The sequence below is a fragment of the Gambusia affinis genome, linkage group LG03, assembly GCF_019740435.1.
Source record: "Gambusia affinis linkage group LG03, SWU_Gaff_1.0, whole genome shotgun sequence".
Classification (NCBI taxonomy): Eukaryota; Metazoa; Chordata; class Actinopteri; order Cyprinodontiformes; family Poeciliidae; genus Gambusia; species Gambusia affinis.
Window position 1 is genome coordinate 8,548,756 of NC_057870.1, and position 16,152 is coordinate 8,564,907.

The window sequence follows — 16,152 nt, forward strand, 5'->3', positions numbered from 1 at the left end:
AAGTTTTGACAAGCTAATAAATTCAAACAAACCCTCCCCAGCCTCCAGTCTCGAGTCAAGAGCTCAGAAGACAAATTTTGGTGTGAAATGAGGTCTCAGAGCCAGAAAGGCACAGTAAACAAAAACGGCGGTTGGCCAAAAGTGCTTTTTTCCCCCTCTTTTACCAAGTTTTCCGACTGCAACTCACAGATTGGCCCTTGAAGTGGGCTGTTATTTTCCACTCAGCCCAGATAAGTGGGTCCTGACCCGTTCCTTGGGCAGATTAGTCGCTTCTGCCATCACTCCCATTACTTTTATCAGGACCAGACAATCTCGTCTGCCACCAGTGTCCAGGAAATCCAGATTCTTCAAGCAGCCTGTAGCCTGATTACTCCAAGGAACACATGTACTATCAGATACAGTTGCAATGCCCAACAATGGAGTTGTTTATAATCTCCCCAACTGTTCCTCGGCGCTTACCGCAAATTGCTTCCAGCCCTGTCACTTCATAAAGCAAGCTGGGAGCAAAACGAGATATAGTCCCGGACAGCTGTAGCCCAGCACATGTTATGTGTTGTGTGTGCCCATTCTTATTAAGTTGATGTCTCAAAGGGGGAGACAAAAAAAATAAAAAGATACTCTGCATAACTTTTGGCCACAAAAATGTGGCAAAACACAAACATCAAGCTGATAAATGGTGGAATTAAGCTACTTTGTGCTTTGCTTTGAACTGTTTACTTGTGATCTAAACTGCTTCTAATCTCTTAATCAAAACCATGATTAATAAGCTGAAATGTCAAAATACTTAAACACACTCAACATGTTGCTACTGTTAGTGGAATATAAGCAAATTAGTCTACATTTAATTAGCCAGGCTCATTTGAACTCTGTTTTACTTTGTCATCAAGTGCTTTTGTACGCCCTTTGCGATGCAGAGTCTTAAGAGTTTAAAGCACTTAAAGGTTTTCAGATTTTGCTGTTTAAGAACCACACATTTCTTTGGGAATTTTTGTAATAGACCAACATAAAGTAGTACAATATCATGAAAGAAATACTTGGTTTTCAAAATATTGCGATCTGAAAAGTGTGGCGTACGTTTGTCTTCAGCCCCCGTGAGTCTATGCTTTGTACAAGTGCGAGTCTCTAAAAACCCTCCTTTACACATCCAGACATTTTTTGTCAATTTTTTTTTACAACCCCTTAATTGTCATGAGGACAACAGAGAGCTCTCAAAACCAAAACGCGCATTATTTTCAGATTACGACAATATGATGAACGTCTTCCTGTCAGTCTATTGGATTTGACTTTAACGATGCAAAATGTGTCAAGTGCCAAAGGATGTGATTACTTTTCTCTGTTAAGTTACACTTAAACAAATCTATGTTTTCTTTTTGTACATTTTGTTCTTTTCTTGACTGGCGCAAATGAAGAATGTAACTTCCATACTTGTTTAAATATCAAAGTGTGGCTAAATGGTTTTTATTGTATGGTATGTTGGATGAATACCAGACACTGTACAGACATTAAAGTGTCTTCTAATATTACTCTCCCTAATGCAATAATTATAATTCACATATAGTAACCAAAAAATATAGAGCAAATTAGCAGCAATTCTTTTAGAGTTAATGCATTCTGATACATCTTCCTGTTTTATCTACAAATGTGTCAGCTCATATCTTGCTTTTCCCCCTGTCCATTTAATGGAGTTAATATAAAAATAGTCAAGTGCCATGCAATAGCGTCAGCTAGAAAAGCTGGGAGGTTTTCTCCCAGTTTATGTGACAGCTGATTGTGTAGCTCCCATTGATGTTCTCCCCCTCTGTGCCATCTTCCTTTGTTAAGTTTGCCGAGAAGAGGCTTTGAACCACAGGCATTTTCTCTCAGTGGCATTCATGAGCTCTGCCAGATTCCTCATCATCCGTTATTTTTTTTAATTTCTCTATAGCTCCTATACTGCCTATAAACCCCACACACAGAAACATGAACACATACAAATGTGGACAATCTCACGCTGTGCTTGATTCCCCGCTCCAGACGTGTTTCTGCCTTTGTAATATTACTGAGAAGCATTAATGTTTTTATTTTATTTTATTTTTTTTTTTTTTACATAAACTCAAGCATAAGAATTTAGGAGTAATCTCTCTTCTATATAAAATATATCAGTGGCATGGAAATTTGTTATCATGTATGACGACCTCATTTGAATCTAAAACAAGAAATTGTACATATTTGCAACCGTGGTGTGTAATATTTTCCGTTTAGATATGATATCTTGTGCAAAATTCACGTCTTCTGGAGAGCAAGAACATGATTACTAAAGCTGTGTGAGGTTCCCTTATCTGAATAAAATTTTAAAAATATTAATTTGTTTATAAAAAGAAACCCCCCCACAGGCCTCACTCCACCTCTTCACGGACAGGGAAAATATAAAATGGTGTGTGGAGGAAAACTACAAATGCATATCACATGCGATCCCTACTGGAATACACAGTGGAGGCTGTATCATGCTGTGGGTATGTGCTTCCTAAGAAGGAATGGGGAAGCTGGTCAGAGTTGATAGGAAGATGGATGGAGCTAAATGCAATCCTGGAAGAAAACCTTCTCAACTTACAACTTGGGCTGTGGTTCATTATCCAGTCAAAGGCCACACCTGCAGCATCCTATGCAGAATCTTTGGCAGAATGGCAAAAGTTGATATTCACAGATACAAAATCAAACTGTGCTTGAGCATTTAAAAAAAAAAAAAGTAAGAAAATTTCTGTTTCTAAATGAGTAAAGCTGCTAGAGATATAACCCAGAACACTTCACGTTGTGATTGCAGCGAAAGATGGCTCCAGAAAGAAACAATTCAGAGAATTTTATCATTTGAAAGAAAAAAAATCAAAATCATTCATTACTTCAGTTTCATGTTTACTCAAGCGATATCTTTTTGTTGTGAAATGTTGTTTAAATACATTTGCATAGCAATGTTTTTTATTTTATTTTTTTAATTTCAGCTGAGACAACCAATTAAAAAGTTGAGCGGCATTCATCAGGCAAGATGTTTCACTTGTCAAAATTTCCAAGTCTTATTTTTTAAAATTATTTCCTAGTTATCATAAAAAAAAAAAACCTTTACATTTTGCTGATTTCCCCTCTCTCGCACTGTTCTCCACTTCATCAGTTCGCACCCAGTACCCTGCGAAACGCCAAACGAGGCAAAACCGAACACGAAGAACATCAAACCAAGAGGAGGAGGCTGCACATAAAGAGACATGTCTGAAAAGGAGCGGGAGCCGGCGTGCTCCGGTCCTCAGAGGAAGTGCCGCTGCAGAGCCTGCATTCAGGGGGAGTGTCTGTTTGCACAGGTCTGTGTCAGTTAACACTAATCTGCCTGATCTCCACCTCAAAGTCACTCGCTCCTCCACATGCAAATAAACATATTCAGGCTTCTTTCAAACCAAAGCCACTATGAAACACTTGTTTGATCAGCAGAGGGCCTGTGACCCAGATCATTATGGATTTAAAAAAGAAAGGGGAGAGCATATTGTTGCCAGGGTTTTATGTAATTACTCTCACCTTCAGCATGTGACTGGGAACAATTACCTCCAGATCAGACTGATGTGTTGGGAGACTTTGAGCTATTATTAGTGTGTCTTGTTGCAGACTGCGCACACATACTATGCTCTTTGCCCTAGATTCAACACTCTGTGTGCCTATTCAAAGCGCGACGCACAACTCACGCACAAAACTCACCATTTATGGACCTGGACGTCTTACGGCCGCTTCTTTCATTTCACAAAAACCGCCCTTTGAATCAATCGGGGGCCGGGGCATGTGAGCAAACCCGCCCGTCCCGGAAGACCAGCGGCATTCCTTTGTGCGTGTGTTGAGCGTGTGACATTGAGAGGCTGAGCGTTGCCTTCAAACCAGACAAGCCTCAACAGGCAAACAGGTGCTGCAGGAGCAGCTGAGGATGAGGACACGGGGCGTCGCCTCAGAGTCAGATCAAAGTGAGGTTGTCTCAGTTGCCAGTCATCCCCAGTAGCTTGATTTATGCCACTGTATTGGAGGCCTTCGTGACGGATTGCATAAAGGGACATGAAACCACACAAGTTCCCCCCACACATCCTTGCATACAACGACTGAAACAACAAAAGGTCAAAGCCACGCCCCTAAATCTGTGGCACAATGGCCGCCAGCGGCACTTTGGCTACCTTGAAAGAAACTTTGGGATACAGAAGTCGTTACATACAAAAAGGATGATGTACTTAAGCAGAATAATAATAAAAAGAGAGAACCAGGAACAAGTGCTGGTGGTAAGAGTCACACTGACCATCGCAGTCAAAAGTTGGATCTTGGAATGATGTATTTTCCAATTAATAATAGTCAAATGAAAAGTTAGAAAGCCAGTAGGACTTTCTAAAGAATGTATCCACTAACACCTCAAACAACACAAACTAATAAAAAAGCTTGTTTTGTTTGTTAGCATATCAATTAATTTTTTCACTAACTGAGGGTGCACAGCACGATTATTTGTAAGATTAGTAAGAGTAAAGTAAGTAAAGTAAGATTCAAACATCAAACAAAACATTTTTTCACTGCAGTTATGGCTAATGGTTGAGTATACAAGGCAGCCATATTGGATTTTGAGGTCATTTTAGGGATCTATTTGTACATTTTACAAGTTACATCAAAATGCATAAACATTTTACGTCTTTTTAAAGAAACAGTGCATATTAAACTGATTTTGTCAACCATTGTAGGAGTATGAATGACTAAGAATATTTTTTCATATTTCTGCATAATACCAGCGTAAATTGGAAAAGTTAGTGTTGAAATGTCTTTCAAAGTGATTACGTTTTTATAAAATGGACAGGAGACATAAAAGCAAACTCTGTAGTAAGTAATTTTTATCATAATCTCTCAAGAAAGTGATATTTGAAAAAGAAAACTGGGCCAGAGCTATCCTATTTGAGCTGTAAAATCATTTTATTATAAAATGGCAAAAGGTAAACTGCTGCCTATCTATGTGATTTTTTGTATTATTCATTTATTTTCCGTCATATGTTAAAGCTAATTGAAGTATTTGTGGTGCCTACGTGTGAGCTGGTTTCACGTTTCATTTACTCTGTAAGTGTTTCGCAGTTGTTCAGCATTTTTTCACTGTGGTTGCTCATGAACAAAAGAACATAAAAACCTGCTCCTCCTCCCCAACTCTACCAAGTTTGTCTGGAAGTGTGCCCTCGAACGAAAGTCTGCTCAGGGCCTTTTAAAATATTGGGCTGGCTCTGGCATGTACTGTTGTGGTACTTGTCATAAAAAGAAAAGAAAAAAAAGTGAGAACCACAGGATTCAAGTCATTTATTATTATGGAAGCAAGGGACGGATTATGTTTCTGTAGGACTTTCTCTCAAGAAATGACGCAGTTCTGCAAAGGTACGTGACTGGGGAATAGGCAAAAACATTGTCTTCAGTTATCAATTAATGATTAGCAAAGAAATCTCTTTCATTCAGAATATTTCACTTTACACACCATTTAGCTGCTTTTTTCTCTTTAGTTTGGTAAAAAGAGAGAGGTGAATTGACATGCTGCAGATGACTCATATAAATCATGGGTACCTGATTTATATACAGGTTGAACTGGGATTCCCCTCATTCCTCCTAAGGTAACATCTTATTTGATACGTCCCTGGAAGAAGCCCAGCGTGAAACTTTTTTTCTCCTAAATTCGTACCAACCCACTGAAAAACACTCCCATCTCGATAACGTTGGGTTAACGAATCAACATTTCTACTTCTAAAAGCCCAAGCACAGCTGAGAGAGGGAATTAAGCTGACAAAAATAAATAGAAATAGTGTTATGCCCTTGCTCTGAGCAGACTTTTGTTTCTCCCTCCCCCCCTTTGAAGAGAGGACAAGAAGAGAAGTGAAGTCCTGGAGAGGGGTGGTAGCTGTCATTTAAATTTACAGCCTCGCAGACACCTCGGGGGCTCTTATCCAGGTGGCCTCTGTTGAGGCTCTCAGAAACGCCGCTCACACCTTTTCTGCTACGCAGAGTATCAATAGACACTGGCTGACTTTGATTCAGCCTCACAGAGGTTGTGAGTCATGTGCTTTTTGACTGTTGAAACTGGTCGGGTTGACGCTGGAACTTGAATGCCCTCGGGGACGGAGGAACACTACTCCTCAGAAAGGTTAATAAACCAGAGAGAACCCTCTTTTTTTCTTCTTCTCTTCGTCTTCAAGAAAAGGACGTTCGAACATCAAAAGCCCAAAACGGGTCCTACCTTCTGACAAACGCTCAGTGTCCCTGCACATTTTTAAACCTCGTGTAAAGAAGAAAAAAAAAAAAAACGATGAATGAAGCCTCCCTGCTTTTCTGACAGGACCACAGAAACAACCGCCGTTACGTGAATTCAAGACCAGACTTGTGGCCCCTCAGCAAGCGAATCAGTGTGACGATACCAACATCAACTTATTTAGTTTATTTAATCCCTGTGGATAACTAAAATAGCTGCTTTTAAACAATGCTCGACACCTTTTAAGACGTCACAAGCACTGATAAGAAACGACACATTCAGCTTTAAAGTGTTCCTCCAACTTCAGACACTCTAATCCCGTCTTGAGAGACATCAGGGAAATTGTTTAATCGCTTAACAGATGCGGATGAGTCGATAAAAGAGAAACAAAGGTGGGAGAGAAAGAAATAAGATTTAAATTAAAACTGTATTTTACTCTGATCCAGTAAGAAACTAGAAAAAAAAAAACCTAGAAAGACGCCCATAAATGTCATAACGAACGAAAAATGTGATCCAGACAACGGGAAACACCTTTGTAGCAGTCATCCATGTTGTTAAGGATTAAAAAATAATTTTCAACATCTAAAGGAATGCCACTTATCCTGACAGGAGGATGATCCAGATTTATTTGGAATAAGGGCTTTCTTTTGTTTTGCCATTATGTTGTGTGATATTAAAACATGATGGAGAAATTAAACCGCGTGTCTCACGCAGAGAACAAAGTAAGGCCGCACTCAGCCTTTTCTTCTTTTTTTTTTTCTTTCGATAAGGCCAAAATTGAATGAGTACAAAAGTACAGCAGTTTCTTTTTCAAACAATCGACAACTAGAATGGAGATGCCACTCTTTGCCTGCAGCTCATTTCGGAACAATGTCCTATTTTCTACAAAGTAAGGCAAGATATTCAGCTCAGAACTGTCATTTCTGTTTCAGAGAGCCAGTGTACATTTGGAACATTTACCAGATAGCAAAAATAGGTTTTTGGAGGCCCTCATTAACTATGTTTGTGGTTATTCTTTTTTTTTTTTTCTTAAGAAAAAGGATAAAGGTAATCTTTTAAGCAAAGTATAAAATTATTCTGAGTGGCAGAAGCAGCAGTGAGCTTTTAAAGGCCATCTGATCAACAGACACTCAAATAGAGATTCCAGCTTTGCAAAACCAATGAAAACTAGTTCTTTTTTTATTATTAATTTTTCTATAAAATATCAACTTTTTTTTTTTTTTAGAAACATATACAAACACTCCTTTGCACTATAAAACAGCAAAGAAATGAAAAAAAGAACAACAACAGAAGAAGAACACAGTGGACAAATATTGTTTCAATATCGAGTGCTTGATTAATTTATGGCGAGGATTCGCCTCACAATGGGTGTTTCATAAGGATCTCGAGCGCCTTTCAACAGCTGCTTCCAGTCCAGTTCAAACATATATGAAAACAGGCTGAATTTCTATGAAAAAAAGCCTGGAAACAGCACTCATCTCTCTGACCATTTGCCTCCCTTGTGTACTGGGGCCCTGACATTGTCTGTAATCTGTCACCAACAGTACAAGTGTCGTTTAGCCAGAAAGGAAAACATCTATTGCACATTATTCAAGTAACGCCGTGGCACATCCAAACTGTTTACTCCACTCTTTTTGTCCAGGAAATAATAAGATTTATTTTTTTTTGTTGTTGTTATTCCAAGTTCCTCAAAAGAACAAGCGAGCGAAGGAGTAGCAGATATTTTTTTTTTTCAAACAAAGGCTGCTCTTGTTGGGTGACACTGCAGAAAATACAACCCCCCCCTCCAAAAAACCCCCCCAAAAAACAAAGAACATATATGTTCTCAATGCTTGAGGCATAAATAAAACATGAACCTCTGTGGTTTTAATGGCTCTCTGGATCAGTCTTGCTTTTAGGGTTTTAAAAGTTTGGGCTTGCTTCACACGCATGTCGGGGGCTGCCGCGTTGGCTCGTACTTGGTGTTCTGCCCTTTGAGGGACGGGTGAGGTTTGATGTAAGGCCTGCTGCTGGTGAAGACGCTGGCTGCCTTCCTCCTCGTCCTCTTCTTCAGCTTTTTGCTGAACACGTTCTGCCACGACTGCAGCGTCTTCGAGGTCCAGATCCACATACCGCTCGTGATGCCCACCACCAGCAGCATGAAGACCTTCACCATGAAGATCTCCACGGCGGGGATCGAGGCCTTCATGATGCACTCGTCCGACTCCGGCCCGCTCCTGTCCACGCACTTCTGCTCCTCCGCGAGGATGCGCCAGTAGTCCATGTTGAGTCTCTCGTAGAAGTAGCAGGCGATGACGCAGGTGGCGGGGACGGTGTAGAGGACGGAGAAGACGCCGATGCGCACCATCAGCTTCTCGAGCTTATCCGTGTTCTCCCCCTCGGTTTTCATGATCTTCCTGATGTGGAAGAGGGCCACGAAGCCGGAGAGCAGGAACGACGTGCCGATGATGAGGTAGCAGGAAAGAGGAATGAGCACAAAGCCCGTGAGAGCTTTGACGTCCATGCTGCCCACGTAGCAAACGCCCGTCAGTTCGTCGCCGGCCACCTTCCTCATCACCAGTATCATGATGGTCTTTATGGCCGGGATGGCCCACGCCGCCAGGTGGAAGTAGCTGCTGTTGGCCTCGATGGCCTCGTGGCCCCACTTCTTCCCGGCAGCGAGGAACCAAGTTAGAGTCAGGATAACCCACCAGAGGGAACTGGCCATGCCAAAATAATACAGGATGAGGAACACTATGGTGCAGCCGGTGCTCTCTAGGCCCTCCTGAATTATATACTGCACGCCATTGTCTCTGTCACAGGCTATCCTGTCAGCTCCCACAAAAAGCCGAATGAGGTAGCCCACGGAGTAAACACAGTAGGACATGGAGAGGAAGATGATCGGCCTCTCGGGGTACTTGAACCTCTGCGGGTCGATGAGGAAAGTAAGCACGGTAAAGGCACTGGAGACAAAACAGAGGATGGACCAGATGGCCATCCACACCAGGGAGAACTGCTTGTCTCCCTGACTCCAGTAAACATCCACTTTGGGGCAGCACTTAGGGGCACAAGTCTGGCTTTTTTCCACAAAGTGGAATTTGCCGGGATTACACGTCTGCTTGCTACCGCTGTCCTTAAGGTGTAGGTCCTGCCCACTCAGAGGTTGCTGCGGCCTAAAATCTGGAGGCTGAGTGTGGGACACTTTGGGGGGCTCGTCCGATCCGTTGTTGGGTGCCTCCATGCAGAGGTTGTTTGGGTCATTTTTGGTCGGAAGGCGCGAACAGTCCAAAGAGTCGGGCCAGGGGAAATTAAACCTCTCCAGGATCGGGGAGCACTTCAGCTTGACCTGCTCGCACATGACCCTGCACGCCGGGATGGGGTTGGACACCTGCTCCGTGCACATGGGAGCATGTAGCGAACAAAGGAAGAACTTGAGGTGACTGTGGCATCCGAACTGGATGAGCGTTGCGAACTCCTGCAGCTTCAGCGCAGCCTCTTTCTGATCATCATGACCCATGAGGTTTGGCATGCGAGTCATATTGTAGCCAATGTCCTTGCACATAGGGATGTTGATGTGTTGGCATCTTCCCTCTCCAGACCAGTCAGGATCTATAGAGCTGATGGAGGAGCTGCCCCTACTCCACAGCAGCAGCAGCAGCAGCAGCAGAGGCACTGGGATCACAACTGAACACATTCTCCCTCCTCAGCTTGAAGAAAAATGCAGTCAACTGTTCAATGCAACCAGAAAAACACAAGTTTCTCTCTCTAAAAAAAAAAAGAAGTCTGAACCGAAACAGAGCAGGTGCTGCGTAGAGAAACTTACTTAACTATCCACTGCAACATCATCCTCTCCTCAGCTCAGAGTTGCAGAGTTGAATGAAAAGAGAAATCCCGCGATGGGTGTTTCCTGGCTGCAAGCGCGCTGTCAGGTCCATGCTCTCCCAAAACGTTCACTTTGGCGGCTGAAGTAGCCCCCTCGTTACTTCTCTCTGATACCGTGCATGAAATTTCCCCATGCGCTCTTTTTTTTCTTTTCTTTTTTTTTTTTTTTAGTTTCCTTTCGGTTCGGTCCGCTGCCACGCTTCCTGACACTTTATCGGCATTTAGGTGCTCCTCCGCGCCTGCTGCAGTGCGACTTCGGTCCGTGAGCAACAACTTCCCAAAAAAAAAAAAAAAAAAAAGATAATAATAATAATAATAATAATAATAATAATAATAATAATAATAATAATAATAATAATAATCAGTTCCAGCCCTTTGTGCGAAGCACTCTAAATTAAATAAGTGAGATAGAAAGAAAAATCCTCCGGGAAAATGTAAAGTGTTTTCCAAGAAACGCAGGATTTACACTCCTCCCCCGGTCAGGCGCTCGATGCGTTTGGTGGCTGTGCTCGTCTGAGCTGGTCGGAGTCTCCGTCCCGGTCTAACCTGCCAAAAGATCCGCCTTCAAAGACAGCTGCTTTGCATAAGAAAGATGACACTGACACGCAGATTATTTTCAAATCGTGCGGAACAGCTTGTTCATTGCAGCACTTTTCCATGCCTCGCTGCAAACTTCCTACTCGCTCTGTTTGTTTGTTCTCTGCAAGAAACTCAGTCAATAAAATGATAAAAGAAACGTTTTTATTCCCGGTTTTCCTTTATGTTTGTTTCGCAGAATCCCGAAATGCTGCGCAGCATGGATGCGCACAAGTTCGAGGGCGCGCCGACTTTAAAGTTTAGGTGGAAACTGCTAGTTTTTAATAATCCACACACAGTGCCGGATGTGAGAGAATCCAGGTCCCTGGGCTAGAGACATTTTGGGTCCCCAAACCAAACTTCTCTTTTCTTTTCTTGTTCTTTTTTTTTAAAAAAATTAATATTTTAAATTGCTTTTAACCTTTAATAAAACATATATACCGTGTAATTTAAATGAAAAACAAACAGATGCATTAAAGAATATTTTATGAATAGAAAACAATTGCAGTTCATATAAGTATGCACACCCTTAAAGCGTGTTTTAATTATCTTAACTTGGCTCAATTGGCTTGCAAAAGTTATCAAAATCTATGAGACATCTATTTTCTACAATCTTCAGGAGGCCCTACAAATCTTCTGTCAGATTGTGTTCTGAACTCTGGATAGGCCATCCAAAAACTTTAATTGTGACCTTATTAAGCCATTTTATTATCGACTTGAAAGTATTCTTCATCCACCTTGACAAGAAAAAAAAAGTCTGCAAAAGGTTAAAGATGAAAAAAAAGTAACTCTATGGAATAGTGTTGCCACCACCATGTTTCTCTCTGGGTGTGATGTGTTGTTTTTATACCAAACATGCTTTTTGGCTTTGTGACCCAACAACTTAAGTTTGTTTAAATGTGGTTTCATAAGATTGCACCACATTATCCTACAAGATTTTGGGAGCTTTTATCCAGGCCTGAATGTTTTCTTTGAAAGAAAAGACTTCAGTCTTCAACCCTTCTCAGTGCAGACTTACAGAGAATAAACACGATTCTTGTTATGCGTAGAACAAAGAAGTGCTCATTTGAAATTCCTGCAGATTCTGTGATAAGTCTGTTCTTAGAAAGTTATTTGTGTATGAGAATCCACATGCATCCATATAATTTATAATTTGGGATGCTTCTCTGTGAGGAGAACTGATTTTTCATAATCACATTTTTATTTAGTTTTTTTTTTTTTTTTTTACAAAAAAAACCAAAAGCCTTGGCAATTTGTCAGGAGTGTGGAGACTTTGGGGATCCATTATATCTGTAACACAAAATGTAAACATATAGAAAAACACTCTAGACAAATAAAAAACAAAACTTATGATACAATCGAATTCAAAAATAGCAACCTGAACAATAAAGCTCAAAACAATTGTGAATACATGTAAAATGATAAGCATGTACAAAGTTTGATACAATTTGAGATAAATAGGACAAAAAATAAAATAAAATAAAATATTTTTGAGCATGACCAGGATCTTTTGGTGAAAACAAACCTTTTCTTGGAGATCTAAGTTCCAAAAGGCCTGCAAGATAAAAGCTCATCTGACAATTAGAGGTGGAGCATTAATGTCTTCAGCCATACAAAAACAAATAAAATATTGCAGGCTTTTGTGTTGCCACATAAAGCAAACACTGAAATACGTGAAAAAGAAAAGGAAGATGTGGAGGACGGGCCCATGGCGTGTTACTACGTAGATCCAGTATGGCAGTGCCGAGGTTTGTGTTTGTGATTCCATCGTTTTCCAATAGTTGAATTTTTTTAAAACAAAATCTCAAAAATACGACATTATTCCCTACGGGAAATTAAACGTTGTTGTACTTCACATTACCCAAGTTTCTTCAAACAGTTATAGGTGGTGATGGCTGTGGGCAGGAAGGCTCTCTGGTAGCCGTCTGTGTTGCAGCGCCTGTTAAATAAACCTCTGACACGCTGTTGTTGCACAGCAGTCTCATGAACAGGCTGGTCAGGACTATCTGTAATATTCTTCATTTCTTGAAGAATCGTTCTTCGTCATTTCCAGAAATTCCAGCGTTCTCACCAGAACAGAACCAACCTTTGTTTTTAAGTCACTAGCTCTGATGCTGCCACCACAGCAGATGGCAGACGACAGTGCAAACCTCCACAACACATTCACAGAAGAGACTTCATTTTTTTTTTTCTTCTTTTTTTTTTTTTTCCTTAGGTGTAAATGCACAAACAGATGCTAACATTTCCTTTTATAAATAGAAAACAGAACAGTCTAAGAGCTGAAGGACAAAGCAATATGTCATCATAGAGGCAAACATTGTTCTCCCAGAGAGGCAAAGCTTACATCAATAATTCAGGAATTGCTTAGCCTTTTTTTTTTTTTTTTTTTTTTTGTAACTGTTGAGATCTGTATTTTCATCAGATCTGGACACTGCCTTTGTGGTTTTGCTTAGAGGTCCACTTCTGCAGTTGTGATTTATTTATATGATGTGATTGACTGACGAGGCAAAAATATATCAGGATAATAATGTAAAAGAAGAAAAAAAAAAGATAATTATATGATGACGATGAAGTAGAAGAAACAGGAGGAGTTTACCCTTGATTGATTCTATGCTTATCAATATAAGGAAGAAGAACATATGATCTCTTAAGAACCTTGTTCCATTCACTCTGCTGACAACAATCGATCAACATGTGGTCACTGTCGGGTCAGCAGATTTTCTTCCTTTATTTTGTTCCTTCAAGGAATGTCTTTTCAAAATAACTGTGTGTGTCAGCTTATTTCTAGTCAGTGGGGTCCTTTCAGTGAGTTTGCAGGTTTCCCCTGTGTCCACGCAGGTTTCCATGCACGTTTTGTTGTAGTGGCATGTTTTTTCATTTTTTTACCCTTCCTTTGAAAAGAGCATGTGCTGCTTCGTCTTTGTATGCATCTTGGTTCATGCATGTGTGTCACTGAAATAGAGTAAGACATGAAAAAAAAATTTAAAAACAGACGAGAGCATACGGTCAGGAATTTAAAAGTCATACAGGTCATGGCATTAAGAATATGACGGAGATTTGAACTTGTCGATGAATGGAAGTGCTGTCAGTTTGATTTTCAAGTGTACTTTTTTCGCTAACAAATGCACAATGACAGCAAATAATAAAATAAAAAATTGGGTGACAAATGTGGAGGTTCCTGAATTGAACACGGATGAAGAAAAAAAAGACTGTAAACTGGTTTATGTGTACTTAAGAAGTACTGGGATCAAACTGATCCAGTTTGATTTCAGTACTAATTATGACTACTAATTACTGCCATTAGTAATCATAACGGCAGCAGAGCCACTTTTGAGAAATTTCAACATGGACTCTGAAACATCTGAAAGGTATTTAGTGATGGACTGCAAGGAGTTTAATTGATACTATAATGGATACAATAATCGGTGAAAATAGCAATAATTGTGTTAAGTATTGAACTGGTACAGATGTGTTTACATTCATGTTCAGGTTGTTGCATCTGCTGAGTTTCTTTGCATATTTTGCTCCTTGTAAAATGAATTACCACGCAGGTTTCCATGCACGTTTTGTTGTAGTGGCATGTTTTTTCATTTTTTTACCCCTCCTTTGAAAAGAGCATGTGCTGCTTCGTCTTTGTATGCATCTTGGTTCATGCATGTGTGTCACTGAAATAGAGTAAGACATGAAAAAAAAAATTAAAAACAGACGAGAGCTTACGGTCAGGAATTTAAAAGTCATACAGGTCATGGCATTAAGAATATGACGGAGATTTTAACTTGTCGATGAATGGTAGTGCTGTCAGTTTGATTTTCAAGTGTACTTTTTTCGCTAACAAATGCACAATGACAGCAAATAATAAAATAAAAAATTGGGTGACAAATGTGGAGGTTCCTGAATTGAACACGGAAGAAAAAAAAAGACTGCAAACTGGTTTATGTGTACTTAAGAAGTACTGGGATCAAACTGATCCAGTTTGATTTCAGTACTAATTATGACTACTAATTACTGCCATTAGTAATCATAACGGCAGCAGAGCCACTTTTGAGAAATTTCAACATGGACTCTGAAACATCTGAAAGGTATTTAGTGATGGACTGCAAGGAGTTTAATTGATACTATAATGGATACAATAATCGGTGAAAATAGCAATAATTGTGTTAAGTATTGGACTGGTACAGATGTGTTTACATTCATGTTCAGGTTGTTGCATCTGCTGAGTTTCTTTGCATATTTTGCTCCTTGTAAAATGAATTAACAATTATCTTGCCTTAAATACTTCTGCGATTCGCCTGAACACATTTTACTGTAACTTACGCAAACACTTTCTCTTTTCCCAAGAGCTGAGCAACACTTCTTACCTCTGGTATTGACTGGAAAGATAGTGGTAGCTTAGGCTGTGATGCGGGTGTAAGCATGGTTGAGTGATCATTTTTGGCAGAGTTACAAAGTGATGCAGCAGCTCTGCAGGAAATATTGTTGGAACTGGAAGAGCACCCTAAAGGGAAGGACCAACCAGTGTTTTTGTTTCCTAACAGCTTGGCTCACGCTGATTGTCGACGATATTTGATAATGTAACATAATCGGTCCAGGTTTAAATCCAGGTTGTTTCTTTGTTTCTTCTGCAACTTTGAAGAAGGAAAATGTTTAAAAACATACAGAGAAGGATAAAAGAAGGAAGAAATTGAGCAGACATGCTAGAAGAAAAGTGTTTGGTTCCCTCGTGCCTTGTGTGATGTCATCGGAGACATCTATTTGATGTAGGGCAGGTTTCCTCCCGAGCAAATTTATTTTCCTATACAATAAAACCATTTAAAATCTGATCATGACATGTGGCTCTACCAATGACAAACTACATCTAAAATGAGTTTAAGATATGCCTCGCTGGCAGCTTTAAACCAGAGTCTTGATCATGTGAGGCCAGATTGGTGATGACTGGGGAGGGAAAAAGTGTTTACAAGGCTTTCTGTCTGTCTAATGTCTGCTCATTTGAGATTCTCCAGACCTCTCTCATGTTACCTTGTAAAAAGTTTGCGGCTGTAAGATTCATACCGCAGCCTGGCCATGGTCTTCATCAAGAACCAAACACTGATCGCCTGTAAACAGGGGGAAGGTTGGGGGGAGAGCCGGGGTGGGGGGGGGCTTTTACTGCATTTTTACAAGAGTCACCAAAGAGCTCTAAGAAGTATTTCAGAAATGTGTTCGGGAGAGATGAGAAACCTGGCACCAGCGTGCCTAAATGGTTTAAGCGCAGCATATCTTAGCGGTGGCACTTCAGCTGTCGGTGCTCAGCGTGTGCAGCGGGAGAATAAATATTGTGGGACGAATACAGTCGTGAACACAATACCCTCTGCCATATGTGGGCCTCGCATTTCGCACATCCAGCTGTCGAACAGTGAAGGAGGATTGATCTGGACTAAAATACATGATTTTAATTTTTTTTAAAGATTCCGTTCATT

General features: G+C 40.4%; 1 protein-coding gene across 1 annotated transcript; it reads right to left on the reverse strand.

Annotated features, from left to right (window-relative positions):
- Window positions 1-7,890: 7,890 nt before the first annotated feature.
- On the reverse strand, window positions 7,891-10,865 carry fzd10 (frizzled class receptor 10). The gene has a single exon (XM_044111388.1). The coding sequence runs from the start codon at window positions 9,930-9,932 to the stop codon at window positions 8,181-8,183; it is 1,752 nt and encodes a 583-aa protein (XP_043967323.1). The 5' UTR covers window positions 9,933-10,865; the 3' UTR covers window positions 7,891-8,180.
- Window positions 10,866-16,152: the final 5,287 nt, after the last annotated feature.